General features: G+C 46.5%; 2 protein-coding genes across 2 annotated transcripts in view; both read left to right on the plus strand.

Moving 5' to 3' along the window:
- The window catches only part of LOC308548950 (histone H2B type 1-C/E/F/G/I), a 329,370-nt gene that overhangs the window by 89,712 nt on the left and 224,621 nt on the right, over positions 1-15,037 (plus strand). The gene's annotated exons all lie outside the window — the stretch shown is intronic.
- On the plus strand, positions 2,343-8,052 carry LOC308549104 (transmembrane protein 225B-like). Its single transcript, XM_081121427.1, has 5 exons — positions 2,343-2,404; positions 5,516-5,729; positions 6,096-6,239; positions 6,495-6,632; positions 7,067-8,052. Exons 2-5 carry the CDS (start codon positions 5,531-5,533, stop codon positions 7,207-7,209), a joined length of 624 nt encoding a protein of 207 aa, XP_080977553.1. The 5' UTR covers positions 2,343-2,404; positions 5,516-5,530; the 3' UTR covers positions 7,210-8,052.

Here is a 15,037-nt window from a genome sequence, read left to right on the forward strand (position 1 = left end):
GAAGCCACACATGGAGGAGCTTGGGCAATGTACATTCAACCTTATCAAAACGCACATTACCCTACAGTCCAAAGGTAGAGATTGTTGTGTTGCATTAAGAAAATAATACACATCTATTTGTTGTCTACCAGAGATATGCTCTACATTCAAAGACAAAAATATGTTAAAAATAAAATGATGGAAAAATATACCATTCAAAATTTGGATGGCTGTGAATATCAGACAAAATAGATTATAAAACAAATGAAACTAGAGATTAAGAAGGGCATTTTTATAAGGACAAAAAGTTCATTAGGAAAATCTAACAATTATAAATATATGCAACTAACCACAGAGCCCAAACATACACAAATTGAAACTGGCAAAGGAAGGCAATTCAACAGTAATAAATGGAGACTTCAATACTCCACTGTCAATTAATAATAGAACGAGACAGAAAAATCAGCAAATATAAAGAAGACTTGCACAGCAATACCAGCCACCTTGACCTAACCGACATCTGTAGAACACTCCACCCAATAACAGCAGAATACAGATTCTTTTCAAGAAAACATGGATCATTCTCTAGGACAGACTATATATTATTTAAAAGTCTCGATAAAAATCTGAAGATTGAGATTATACAAAGTATGTTCTCTGATCATAATAAAATCAAATTAAATTCAATAACAGAAGGAAATTGAGGGAATCAACAATCCCTGGGTATAAAAGAAATCAGAAGGGAACTGTAAAAGTACTTTGAACTGAATTTAAAAAAACATAATACATCAAAATCACGGCACTTCATTAAAGCAGTACTTACACAGAAACATGTTTTTAAACACCTGTATTAGAAAAGAAAGGCCTCAAACGAATAACCCAAGCTTTTGTCTTAAGAACTAGAAAAAGACAAGCAAACTATTAAATGAAATGGAAAACAGAAAAACAATAAAGAAAGCCAATGAAATGAAAAGATGGGTCTTTTGGAAAGCCAGCAAAATGAACAAAATCTTAGCTAGACCCAACAAGAAAAGAGAGAAGATGAAAAATCAGGAAGGAAACAGAGAACGTCACTACTGATCTCGCATAAAGGAATAGTATGGACATCATGCTAACAAATTAGACAACTTGGGTGAAATGAAAAATTTCCCAGAGGATGCAAATTATGGAAATTAACACACACAAAATAGAAAATCTGGATAGGCATATAATGAATTTTTTAAAAAACAAGAGTCGGTAATTAATCTTTCAAAAAGAAAAGACCAAGCCCAGGTGGCCTAACTAATTCATTAAACATCTATAGAGGAAATACATCAATTCTTCAGAAGCTAGGAGTAGACAGGAAAGCACTGGAGAAAGGGATGCGCTCTCCGGGTGGAAAAGATGCTCCAGGTGAGGCTCGAACTCACAACCTCGGCATCGCTCGCACACATACTGCCTATAAGTACCGCGCGCTGACCGATTGCGCCACTGGAGCACTCGCCCCCACTTCCGGTCACCCGTTACTCAGCCCACGCAGGGATGTCCGGCGCTGGCTCCCGTGGCTATGGCCCCAGCGTCGCCGCCTTCCTGGAACCGGGGCTGCGGGTAGCGCACGAAGGCGGGCTGGGTCGAGCCACGGACCCCGCCGGGCCACGCCTCCTGCAGGCACGGAGGGCGCTCTGCTCGCGGGGCGAGGGAGACACTTCCAGGGCGACCGGAAGGCCCGACGCGAGCGGCGCCGGGGGAGGACCTTTGCGGCTGAGCTGCAGGCGAGCCTCCTAGGGCGGCGCGGGTCCCGGAACCCTGCCCTCAGGGGCCCTAAGCGCCGGGGGACCTGCAGTGGGCGACGCACCCGCGCACCCGCCTGCCCGCCGCGTCTTTCCCGCCGGAAGCTGCGGCGTCCCGCGCTCCGGGGGTTCCGGCTGTGCCTGGGGACCCGCGTCCGCGACCACGTGGTGGTGGGGACGCGGGACGCGGGGTGGGACGCACGGGGCCTCCGCGAGCCTCCCCCAGCGGCGGGGAGCGCCGGAGTCCTCGCGGACCCGGGAGAGGACCAAGGTCGCGCGTCTGCTCTCGGGGCCGGGTGAGGGGTCCGCCCGCTTCCACCTGCGGGCGGGCGGGAGATGCGGGGCGCGGCGCGGCGGGGCGCGCCCCCCGCGGTTGCCCGCGGTCCCGGCCAGCGGGCGCCCACGGCCGGGCCTGCCCGTTCCCTCGCACCCGCTTTGTTTTTAATTTAGTGTCGTTCTTGTGGTCTCCCGGCCAGCCCTGGAGGCCCTGTTGGAGACGTAAGAACCCAGCCAGTCCCCTTAGAGACAGGAGCCCAGCGCTTCTCGCCCCTGCCTGCGCATTAGAATAAGCTGGGGAGCTTTCAAGGAATAATAACAAATCTTTGAAAAGACATGCCTGGAACCACCCCCGATGATTCTGACTTCATCGGTTACAAGTGCGTGATTCTTTTTTTTTTTTTCTTCCAGATGTTACATTTCATCGTGGCTTGGCGGTGTTAGCTAGGAAATTAACAGCCATACATACTTCAGAGTGGCTCTGTCCAGGGATAAAGATAAAGCCACTCTGTCACCCATTCTTTATACCTGTTCCAGTCTCATTGAGCAAGCTCAGATCTTGGACTTGGGTCAGTTCAGACAATGAATGCCGTTCACCTTCAGTTGGTGATCCAAAGTAGTGTAGATTTATCTATAAATAGTTTAGGCAACGTACAGTATAGAAAGTGCACTTATGGCAAAACCTTTGCAACCGTCATGGTGCCCTAAAACAATTACAATAGTAACGTGAATAGCTGATCACAGATCACCATAACAATGGAAAAGTTTGAAATATTGCAAGAGTGACTATAATGTGACACCCACACTCACATGAAGTAAGCAAGTGCTGTTGGAAAAATGGTGCCAACAGACTTGCTTGACGCTGAATTGCCACAAACGGTCTGTAAAAGATGCAACAAGCATATCTTGTTTTGTTGTGTTGCACTTTTTTATGCTTTGTAGATATTACGTTGTTTTCATGCCTAACACAACATCCATTCTGCAGCCCATGTATTACAGAGTAATTTCAACTTTCAAGTTTTATTACTTAAATAAATTTTTGTAAAACTATGGCTGTTAGAGAGCAGGCAGCATTTTCAATCATGTGAGCAGAGTGTTTACAAAAGAAAGAAAAGTTAGCTTCTCTACCCAGCCCTGTAGGTAACTGAGATATCAAATTTTATTATATATTTTAAACTTCATATTTGGAAAAATTTCAAACATGGACATTGACGTAGTTAGATAATAAACTCCCATGTAATTGGTCTTACAATCATCAACATTTTGCCAGTCTTGTTTCCTCTATGTTTTTACTACTTTTTTTGGGGGGGTGGGAAGATTGGAATGGGGGAGGGACTATCTTAAACTAAAACCTAGAGCTAGCATATCATAAATTCTTCAGTTTGTATGTCTTAGAAATAAGAATTCTTTATTTTATTTCACTTTCTTTTATTTATATAAGTGCAGTACCACTATCACATTCAGCAAATTTAGCAGTAATCTCTTACTGTAAGAAGTTACTTGACCAAAAAGTGAGAACTAGTATTTGAATAAAGGTCCTCTGTCTCTAGCTTCTTGATTCCTTTTCCAAGCCATTTTAAACAAAAAACAGTTGTCTCATCTTAAGGGGGCATGTGCCTTAAAGTGAATGTGGAATGATTATGTTTTTAATGTGTGGACTGAGAGGTTATATATAAGAGAGTAAGTGACCAATGTTGATAGTCAAGAGTTTGCTTGTAAATATATTTAAGTTTCCCTTTATTCCTTTTTTGACATCAGCAGAAATCTATTTGCCCATCTACTTCGTTTTCCTGGGTCAATTCAAAGCTCAAGGGAAAATACGGGGCTCCCACCAACCTCAAGACTTAAACATATTGCCTTAAATTTCTATTCTTCCTAAGTCTCCTGGCTGGTTTCTGTGTGCACACAGTTTTCAAAAGCAATCTTGACCTTGTTGAGTTACCTCTGATTTCCTGCCATGAATATTGCTTGTCTCCCCAGCCAATGGCATTACCATGCTGTCCTCTTTCAACAGTACAACTGATCAGCACATAAACCCATAGGGCTAAGCTGGCAGTGCACTACTGTTGCACACCCCAACGTCCTAGTCACCCCTGGAAATACATGGCTATAGTATATACCCAACACAAATTGTCATTTGGGGGAAACTGCTCCTGGATCATTCATTCATTCCACAAATATTTATGTAACACCTGCCTTGTGCAAGGCAAAGTTGTAGGTGCTCAGAATACATATGTGAATAGAATAGACACAGTTAATCCTTGCCTTCCCACAGCCCACATTTAAGAAACGTCTAAACAGAGGTTTTCAGCAACCCTCTGCTTTTTTGTCTCTATTTTTATTCATTTATTTGTTAATTCTTTCACCAACAAGCATGCCAAGTGTTCACCATTGGCTAACCAGTGTGCTAGACAATAAGGTTGGGGTCTGAAGGCATTACATGTTTTAGCATCATTCTAGTCAAGGATGTGAAGGGTGTAGTTTGACCCACTGTACCCTTAACATAAAATTGGTTTCCACTTACATCTTCCCGGTTATTTCCTTGATTATCCTGTATTCTCTCTCAAGTGTCCTTCAGCCTTGTACAGGACTACGGTTCTTCTGCTCATTAGGTATTAGAAGTGAGAGCTAAAGACACAGGCCATAACTTTTGAAGCACACATGTGCCAAGGAAAACAAAGACATTGCTGGGTGGATTGGCATGGACATGAGACGTTTTTAAAAAACAGGGGCAACAGGGTAGGATCTCACATTTTTGTTGGGAGACAGAGTTCACATACTTATGATGTCACTAAATGTTCCTGCCAATGGAACAGGAAGGGACCACAACATTCTACGGTTGAAGAGAAGGCCAGGATGGGCCTCTATGTAAAAAGGCGCCATAGAAAACAGAGGGAATCAAAAGATGGAAGCTGAAACAGAAAGAACCAAAAAAAAAATAAGACAAAAGGTTAGCTGGGATCATGAACAGCAGGAGAAAAGCAAGGACTGTGATTTGAGGGGAATGACAAGGAGGAGGCATGCTGAGACTGCAGAGCATCCAAAATTTACTTCTCTTGACATCACCGAGGAATATACTTGGAATGTGCTATGTTTTTTCCCCTTTCTGTTAAGAGAGATTCACTGAGCTCCTCCTACATGTAAAGATGTGGTGGGAGATTAAGGAGTCAGGGCTCTTGTCTTCTAGGGACATCTAATCTAAGTGATGGGACAGGACAGGCGGGAAAAGCATAGTAACAATATGGGCTGTGGATGATTACGTGTGAGGAGTGTTTCAGACAAGATGCGAAGACCAAAGAGGAAGATTTCAGGCCTGGCTGGTGAGGGACCCAGGTCAGCCTGTGGCCTGGAGAGGATGTGCTTAGGGGATGAGGAGGAGGGAGAGCCTGTGAGCTGAGGATGAGAAAGGACAGGAGGATTGGACTTATATGGGGAGAAATCCCAAAGGAACTGAGGGAACTTAACTCACTCACGGCCCCCCTTTTTTCTAGTCAGCACCCTTTTATATGAAGTGTGGGGTAACTAGGCCCTATCGCAGTCTCATCCTTACCTGCGCTCTCCTGGGTTTTGCTCTTCTGTGGTGGGCCTTCAGCCTGTCCACCTGGGTGAAGATAGAGATCCCAGACAACTCCCAAGTCCTGTTCAGTGCTCTGTTTGCAATCTGCAGTGGCGAGATCACATGTTGGGCTCCGCTATCCAAATCATGTAAGTTCTGGCCTTGAAAGGGAGGGCCCTGCTGGTCCTGCCCCAGCCCTTCCAGTCATCACCAGCCTCTTTTTCTGCCCCAGCTCACATGGATAAAGCAGTCATACGCCTCCCAGTGACAGTGGCTCCTTTCAGGATGAGCAAGGGGATGAGGCTGTCCTAGGGTTACCAGCCTGGCCAAAAGCACGGGCCTAGACCTTTTTTGAAGCCTGGCTCCCCTCCAGCCCTAAGTTTCCCACCCGCTGCTGCTGGTTCCTTCCTTAAAGTCCCTGCACTTCTTCCTTAGTGTTCTGGGGATTCAGACCCAGGAAGGAGGGGCCCTATAGGGAGCTGCTGGCCTTTCTCCCCTCTCCCTCCCCAATGCAGACTATTTCATATTTGGTCGAATTTTCATGATCAGCGGCCTCTTTCTGGCCTTCATTGTGAACATCACCCTTCTGGCCTTCCCTCGCTTTCTTCCTGACACCCGGGAGCAGTGCTTTGTCTTCACCATCACCTTCTCTGTCATAGGTAAGAGATGGGAGGAAGAGGCTTCCCTCAGTTGTCCTGGTTCTGGGCTGGGGTGATGTTCCAGTGGGCACAGCTCCTTAGAAACTGTTCAAGGACTGCTAAGGTAAAAGATAATCTAATGACAATAAAAAGAAACAGAGTAGAGGAGCTGAAATGACAACTGAAGGTCTTGGGAATTTGCCCAAAGGCCATACACTCAACTAAACCAGGCTGGTCTTTGCCCACCCCCCCACCCCCCTTTTTGTCCCCTAACAGGTATCTGTGTGCTCCTTGCATTACTGCTGCACTCTCTGCATATTTTGAAAGTAACTAACATATTCAAGGAAGTGAAAATCACTTTTCTCTATCCCTCTGTCATCCTTTCAGTCAGCATCATACTGTTTTTCTTATCTGGTGAGTGTTCTTGAGGCTTTGTGAGTCCTTGGGGTAGGTCCTGAATCCAGAACAATCATGCCTATGGGTTTCAGCGATCTCCCTTGAGTACTGCTAGTTTCTGGGTATGGATTTGGTCCCACCTTACTTGATCTATTTCATTTGCTTATTGCAGCGGCTCCTACTCTATGTTAGAATTTTGCCTTCATAGAAAAATAGAATCCATTTCTCCTCTACCTTCATTAAGAACCATGTCTGGGAGATGAGAATTTATAGGATCGATTGTAGGAGGGTGAAGGGTGGGTGGAGTAGAGAAATGAGGTGACAGAGTAATCTGCACTTTAGGTCCCTGGACCCCACACTCATTTGCTAAGCCTGCTGAAAAACTGGGCTTCTTAACTGACACCAAGTGTTGTAGTTATTTGCGTCTTCAACATTGTCATTTTTTCCCTCAGGAATTCTCTGCTTCTTCAGCTCCCACCACTGTTGGTTTTGGTGTGTTCTACAGCGACCCATCCAAGTGAAACCCAAGCCAACATCGGGGGCCAGTGGGAGCCCAGTGACAGTCACTGAAAGTAAACCGGGTGGAGACAGCTAGCCTAACCTCAGTGGTGAGAAGGGTAACCGTAGAAACATCATGTCGGGCCTGTAACTCAAGACTTCACAGCTACACACACTCTCTTGTTAGTTACTGTGTAAGCCTGGGAAGAGTTTGCCTGTTCCTGGCCACTGTTCAGGTGAGGGTTAGGGTCCAGGGACTTGGGCTTTCATGAGAGAGAGGGTGTAGCTGGGGATGGGGAGCCATGAGCTTGCTTTGGGTCTTGGGGACTTGGAATGAAACCTTCTCCTCACCTTGAGCCTGACCAAGGCCCACCCCACGTGTTTCCTGTATCCTGGAAGTCATGTCCTAACAGTAACAAAGCTCTTTCTCCACCTGTGAAGCCTGAGTTTTGATATAAATTCTCTGCCCTCTGGTAATTTCATGAGTGGAATCTTTTCGCTATCATATTATTCAGGACTCTGTTGCAGGTAACAAAACCCATCCAGACTAACTTACACTACGACAAAAGAGTGAACATTTTGGACAGATGCAAGGGTAGTCCACAGACTCAAAGGAAGTCCTGGTAGAATCAGGGCTACACAAGACCCTGGGGATAGAACCTGGAGCTCTTTCCTTCAGGATGCTATTTTTTTACTATTCAGTGAAGGTTAGTGGAATTTCCTGATCCATAAATGCAAACACTATCTTAAATTCCCCTTGCTCATCACTTTCAACGAGTCGTCAAAACCTGGCCAGTCCACTTCTGCTCCCCTGTCTGAGCCCTCCTTACACCCAGTGGGCCTGCCAGGCCTTGGTCACCCCTGCCAGACTGGGGGGGCTCTGAGCATGGCTTCTCCCCACTGCAGTCTGTCTCTACCATGCTGTCGACCCCATCTTAGAACACAGAGCTGAGAATGTTTTCCTTAAAAAAACATTTTGCCTTGTTCTTATCTTCAGGATAAATTCCTTATCTTGATAAATAAAGTTCTTTACAAGTTGACACCAACCTATCTTTCAAAATGTTTTAATATTTTTATTGCGATTCATGTCATACATGTGAAAACAGTGTTAAAATGTATGTATACAGATGAAGGCTAAGAAGGGAACCACCATATCTAGAAAAAAATATTTCCAGTGTATCAGAGTCCCTGGTAAACCCCTGCAGCCCTTCAGCCAGTCCCTCCACACCAGTTCACACTGTTCCACCTCCTGGAGCTGCTTTCCTGAAACTCTGCCAGGCACCTGTTGTATCTTTCAGTCCTGCACGTCCTGAATCCTGTGGCCATTTGTTTCCTTCTCCACAAGGTCAAATTTTTCTCTGCTTCAAAATGAAGCTCACATGTGCTGTCACGAGAGCGTCCCCTGACATCCTCCCACCTTACTTGATCTATTTCTGTGCAGCCCGCACATTTCCTTTATTCCTGTTTTATTGAAAGTATGTGTTTAGACTTGTCTCTCTGACTAGATGTTAGTTCCTTGAGGAATGAGGCTTAAGCTTTACCTTTGAATCCTTAGGGTTTCACATTTTGCTTGGTAAATGGATGTTTAATAAATACCCTTTGAGTTATTGAGGTGAAGCTTTAGAAGATCGGGAAGGAGTGGGGCATTGCTGTCACTAATGGCCACACTTTACCGACAGCCTAAACATCTGCCAGGACTTTCCCTGCATTGTGTCCTTTAATCTCTCAACAAACCTGCAAAGGGAGTTTCATCCCTGTTTTGCAGATAAGGTAACGGGATTACTCAAAAGTTAAGCAAATCATCCAAATTGACCTATCTAGTGAAGGGCAGAGTCGAGGTTTTAACCCGGTCTCTCTGAGCCTGCTCTTTCCTTCCACATCGAGTTTCTTCTACGTGAACAACGACCAGAACACAGAGCTAAAGTTAAGGCAGAAAATGTTAACTATGATTATGCCGGAGATGAGCAGATTGTGAGGATGAAACGAATTAAAAATCAATGGTTAAAGAAGCTGCAAAAGTGAGCTGGGAACCAATGAGAGTTACATGTTTTATAGACAAATTGAGGCAGCATAAATTACCGATTTTCAGAGTAAAGCATAGGACTCCTGCCCTGTAAAGAGGTAGATGGAGGTGGCCGTTTTGGGTGGAGCTTCAGGTCCCTGCACTGGGATGCTTGTCAGCCCCTCGACTCCAGATTCAGAAATGGAAGTGTCATTTTACTACGCGGTCATAAAGACCTGCGATGTATGACATTATTAATGGCCAAACTTACACAATTCCGATTTACGTCAATATATAATCATGTACAATTAATGTCAGGTACTGAATACAAGTACTGTATACAAGCTATAGGTCAAATTAGTTTTATGGCGGTGAGATCTGGAAATCTGGCCATGGTCTAGGGTGGGTTAACGTAAGGAACAGAGCTCTCAGCTTTCGAAAATGCTTAAAATACTTATTTTTTTAAATTTCAAATATGGGGATGGAGTTGGGTATAGCAGCTAATACAGTCCCAGTCTTGGCAGGAAGGGGATTAGGTGAGAGTATGTGATACAAATGTAGCCAGTGCGAGGAAGTCTCCCAGCGGGAAGGGAGGGCGCAGGAGGAGTTCTCAGCAAGAGACAGCAAGGCCGAGGTCAGTTTGTTTTTCTTTGGACTTGAGACCGTGGGAGTTGGAGGGACTGCGAGGGAACCAGCTGGAGTTGTGAGATCCGTAGGCTGAGAATGACAGCAGGCAAAGATTCAATATAAAATCTGGGTCCTGGTGGCACCATGGAGCCACTGAGTTAACCAGACAGCAGCCTCCCGACGCTCGGGGCTTGTTAGGCGTGATAATTAATTCACTTTAAGCCGGTTGCATGTCGTTGCAATTGTGGAGCTTTGCTGAAAGCTCCCAGCTGCTGCAGCGGGATCTTTGACTGGAGGTGTGACGGGTTTTGTATTCTCGTGCCCTAAATCCTCACGATCACTGGCGTTATGAAAAAGCTCAAAGCCAGCCCCGTCAGCCGTGTGAAACACGGTTCGGTGGGCGCCTGTTTGGCTTAGGAGGTCTGCTTCTCTGCCCGCTCCAGGCCCCGGCTCTGCTGTTGGGCATCACTGTCTGTAGGCTTAGGGGGCACCTGCCCAGCCCCAGCCCCAGCCCGGGAGCCAAGCTGCATTCAGAAGCCAGAATGCCGCCCTGTACACGGCACTGCTCCTGCATTTAACGAGTCAAACGAGGCTAGAAAAGATACACACATCGGTCAATAGTATCTTCTCCGCCAGCCCATTTTGCACGAAAAAGTCTCCGTTTGAGAGCGCTTGCCTCTTTGCTAACGCTCCTAGAGAGCGAATCCTGCCGAGTTTTCTCGGGCGTCTGCGGCCCAAGCGCGCACCGAGACCGGCCGCAGCGCTGCGCCGCCGCCGCGGGGAGGCGCTCGGCGCCGAGGGCGGAGCGCACGCGGGTCCCGGGCAGGCTGAAGGCCGCGAGCGAGGGGACGCAGCTCCCGAGACCTCCCCGCGGTGGCCCGGCCGCTCTGGGTCTGGTGTGGATCGAGGGGCGCGCAGGTCCGGCGGCACCGGAGCTTCCCACGGAGGCCCCCTCGGCGGCTGAGTCGGTGCCCGCCGCGCTCTGCTCGAGAGGACGCGCCCTTAGGCCCGGCTCCCGGTTGTGACCGGTCTTGACTCTCTCTGTGTCCTGAGCCACCAGAAACTGAGTAATGGAGACCCGCACATTTGTTCACAAAAGAAAAAAAGGGGAGCGAGGCCCCAGCAGGTGGGGAATTAGCTCAGGTGGTAGAGCGCTCGCTTAGCATGCGAGAGGCAGTGGGATCGACGCCCACATTCTCCAGGTTTTACTTCCCCGACCCCGGCTCTCCAGGAGGCGCCCCCAAATCTCCTGACCCACTGAGCAAAAAGAAAGACAAAGTGTAGGGCGTCCTGAACGCAGCGGTCACTTGGCCATTTCCTCCGTTTTTGACCTGTGGGCATGGACAGTACAGGGCTCGTGATCACCCGAACCCGGTGTATAAAGATCTACCAATTTATAATTCGTGTTCCGTCTCCCCAGAGGCGCTGTGACCCCACAGGGTGAGGTAGACCACGTTGCCGTTTTCTACATGCAACTTTGCCCTAAACTTGACACAGGCCTGGAAAGTGCAAAAAGCATAAACCCAAACTGAAGAAGCTCAGCAAAGCTCAAGCAGGATAAACCCAAAGAAATCCACACCCAGGCATATCCCAATCAAACGTCTGAAAAGTAAAGAAAAGAAAAAATCCTGAAAGCTGCCTGAGGAAAATGAAAGGGAACCTACAACTTGTAATGTTTGGGGATTTCCTACCAGAAACCATAGACACTAGAAAAAAATGGAAGAGTATTTTTTTTAATGCTGAAAGAAAATGTGCTAAGGTTTACTTCTGGCCTCAGGTTTATTCCATTGGTCTGTATGCTTGTTGACATCTAAGACTTCTCTCTCAACTCACTACACACAATGTCTTGACAAATATTGTGGATTCTCTTTATAGTCTCTCTAGAATCTTTCTCTTCCTCCCCTTCATCTATCCCTCCATTCATTCGACAATGTTTATGGGGAGATACTCTGTGCCAGGCGGTACAGTGGAGGCAGGAGCTGGAGAAAGACTCATGCTGTTTGCTTCAGCGACTGGCAGGATTTGTGTGAATAAATCTCAGTACTTTAATAACTTTATAACTTGTTTGCCTTTCTCTCCAATTCCAGTTCCCATTTCCAAGGTCTTTGTCATTCAAAACTGAAAACCTTTTTCTAAAGTGTAAAATTGATTATATAAGGTGCGTGCCTGGATTTTTTTCATGGGTTTTAAGCCTTAACAATGTTTTTTTCTGGTCATATCTCCAAGTATCAAGGCTTTTCAATCACTGCTTCCCTTCATGTATATTTTATGGCAGGTATGCAGACACATCAGGCACCATACAACCCAATAGGACAGGTACCTCTCCTCACGGAGGAATTCCTACATCCATGACTGTCTCGCCCACCCTGTGTGCGTCCCTCCTAACCTGCTCCTTCCATTCCAATGTTTATTCCTTCACTCTAATGTGATCTTGTCTCTTAATCCCCATGATTTTTGTCTGTAATACTTTTGTGATTTTTGCTGACTTTCATGTGGCGGGGATGGGTGGGTTCTACATGTTACACCTGAACAGGACTCAATGCATATGTCAGATATAAGCAAAAAAGGACTCCAGTGTGAGGGTCCTGTAGAGGTTTTTCCACTGGCCGCACACGAGAGGTCCTACCTCAAGACCAAGTGGAAACAGCTGGAAGTTGTTAGGGTTTTTTTTTGCCTCCAGAACCTACAAGAGGCTGCCGCACCACCTGCTCCCAGGCGCACCCAGCTGCAAGGAACAAGGGATAATCGCACCTTTTTTAAAGGGCCATGCGTCATCCCGAGGGAACTGTGCCACCTTGTCTGTTTTGGGTGGGTCCGTCCGGCTGTTCTGGAAAACGTGAAACGTGAAGTTCTCGCGGCGCCACTTCAACCCACGGGGACTTTCCCGTCCCCTGCCCTCCTTCCCCAGCTGAGCAGGTGCCCACCGCGCTCTGCCCCGTGGTCCCTGAGAGCACGTGCTCTTATCTTAGTCCTGGTTCCGCGACAACGGCCCTGCGTCCTGAGCCACCAGAAATAGCGGATACTGGAGACCCGCGCATCTGGTCGTAAAAGGGAAACTGGAGAGAAAAAGCCACGAGGCAGGCGGGGAATTAGCTCAGATGGTAGAGCGCTCGCTTAGCATGCGAGAGGTAGCGGGATCGATGCCCGCATTCTCCAGGTTTTACTACCCCGACCTCGGCCCTCTAGGTGGCGCCCCCAAGTCTCCTGGTCCACAGAGGAAAGCGACAAAACCTGGGGCGTCTCGAGCGCGGCGGCCACTTGGACATTTTTCGGATTTTGACCTGTGAGCATGGACAACACGGGACTGCTGATGACCCTAATCCAGTATATATATACCCACCAGTTTATAATTCGCATTCTGTCTCCCCAGAGGAGCTGTGATCCCACAAGGGTGAGGTGTACCACGTTGCTGCTTTTCCTCAATCCTACGCAGGCCTGGAAAGTGCAAAGCGCATAAATCCAGACTGAAGAAGCTCAGCAAAGCTCAAGCAGGATAAACCCAAAGAAATCCACACCCAGGCATATCACAACCAAACGTCTGAAAATTAAAGAAAAGAGAAAAAAAAAAAAATCCTGAAAGCTGCCAGAGGAAAATGAAAGGGAAGCTACATTGGTTCATATGGGTTAATTTTCAAGTAGACTCGATTGTACTCTTTAAAAACTGGAAACTGATAACACGATGGTGCTTGGAAAGTACTATTTACTGTTCCACGTGTAACATGCCCCCTGGCGCCGGGTTGCCCTCTTAGCGCAGTAGGCAGCGCGTCAGTCTCATAATCTGAAGGTCCTGAGTTCGAGCCTCAGAGAGGGCACTCTGGTTTTCTTTTTTTTTTGGCACTACGTGTTCCATGCACCATAAATCACAACACAAAGAAAAACTGGCAAATGGTCACAACCATTTCAAAACTGACCCCACATTCCCTCTCAGGGGGAAATCACTTTTAGACTTACTTCAGCTTCCCAGAGCTTTGAATCAAATGATTGGGGAACAATTTCCCATTACACCAGAAACCACAAGCTACGCCTGTTTGGGCTCTTCCTCTCCCTCTCATCAAAGAAGCTGGGAAATTAAATTGCTCTTCCAATCTCATGCTCTGAAGGTCCCCCAACAACACTGAATGAATGGGTGGACCAGGGGTAAGATCATTCATTCTTTTAGCATCCAACAAATATTTCTGGAGCACACATCTTATTAAGGGACTGTTCTAGGTACAGTGGTTAGAGAGTAAATAAAACACAAAAATTCCCTCCCTCCGGAGGCATGCATCATAGATACTCATTGAGGGCTTGAAAGATAGGCTGAGAGATTCAGGCTCTCTTCCTGGAAGGAACAGGCTGCCCTCTAAGGTTCTCCATGGTCCCTGGGTAGCATTGTGCCTTTCCTTTCAGGATAGGAAAGAACCTTTTTCAGTTATTTTAGACTCAAAATACACAAAGATAATTACAGTGGGATGGGATTCTGATGAGGGAGCTTCAGGGTTCTCGTTGTTGACCTTTCATTATACTCTGTGAGGAAAAGTCCTGATTTCTACAGAATCCAAAGTCTATTAGAATTCTCCTACCCACCCCCCACACCCAGCAATCCAAGACACTTTGGGAGGAGGTAGTGCAGAGGCTGCCCACCTAACAGAAAATCCCTCAGCTTTTTGTGTACCTGGGAATGCCTTAATTTCCCCCTCACTCTTGAACTCTTGAAGGACGGCGTTGCGGGCTACAGGATTCATATTCGTGTTTGACCCTCTCCCTCCCCTTCCCCCCCTCCTCTGTCTTCTTTTACTTCTAGCACTTCTGGCCTCCAAAGTTTCTGATGAGAAATCTGCTGGTACTCTTACTGAGAATCCCTTGTATGTGATAATTCACTTCTCTCTTGCTCCTTTCAAAATTCTCTCTATGCCTTTGTCTTTTTAAATTTTGATTTTAATGTGTCTTGGTGCGGATCTCCCTGAGTTCATCTTCCTTAGAGCTCACTGGGCTTTTAAAATGTTTATATTTATGTCTTTATTCAAATTTGGGAAGTTTTCAGCCATTATTTCTTCAAACACCTTATCTGTCCCTTTCTCTCTTTTTTCTTCCTCAGATACTCTCACAATGCATATGTTGATTTGTTTGATGATGTCCCACAGGTCCCTCAGGCTCTGTTCACTTTTCTTTAATCTTTTTTTTCTTTCTGTTCCTCAGCCTCAATAATTTACATTGTCATACCTTCAGTTCACCAGTTCTATCTGTTCGCATCTGCCTTTGAGTCCCTCAAGTAAACTTGTCATTTCAGTAATTGTACATTCAGTTCCAGAGTTTC

The sequence above is a fragment of the Miniopterus schreibersii genome, assembly GCF_964146895.1.
Source record: "Miniopterus schreibersii genome assembly, chromosome: 19".
Lineage (NCBI taxonomy): Eukaryota > Metazoa > Chordata > Mammalia > Chiroptera > Miniopteridae > Miniopterus > Miniopterus schreibersii.

Coding starts and splice junctions, on each gene's coding strand:
- LOC308549104 (XM_081121427.1), top strand. CDS start 5,531: ATGAAGTGTGGGGTAACTAGGCCCTATCGCAGTCTCATCCTTACCTGC. Junction 5,730..6,095: donor GGCTCCGCTATCCAAATCAT/GTAAGTTCTGGC, acceptor TCCCCAATGCAG/ACTATTTCATATTTGGTCGA. Junction 6,240..6,494: donor CATCACCTTCTCTGTCATAG/GTAAGAGATGGG, acceptor GTCCCCTAACAG/GTATCTGTGTGCTCCTTGCA.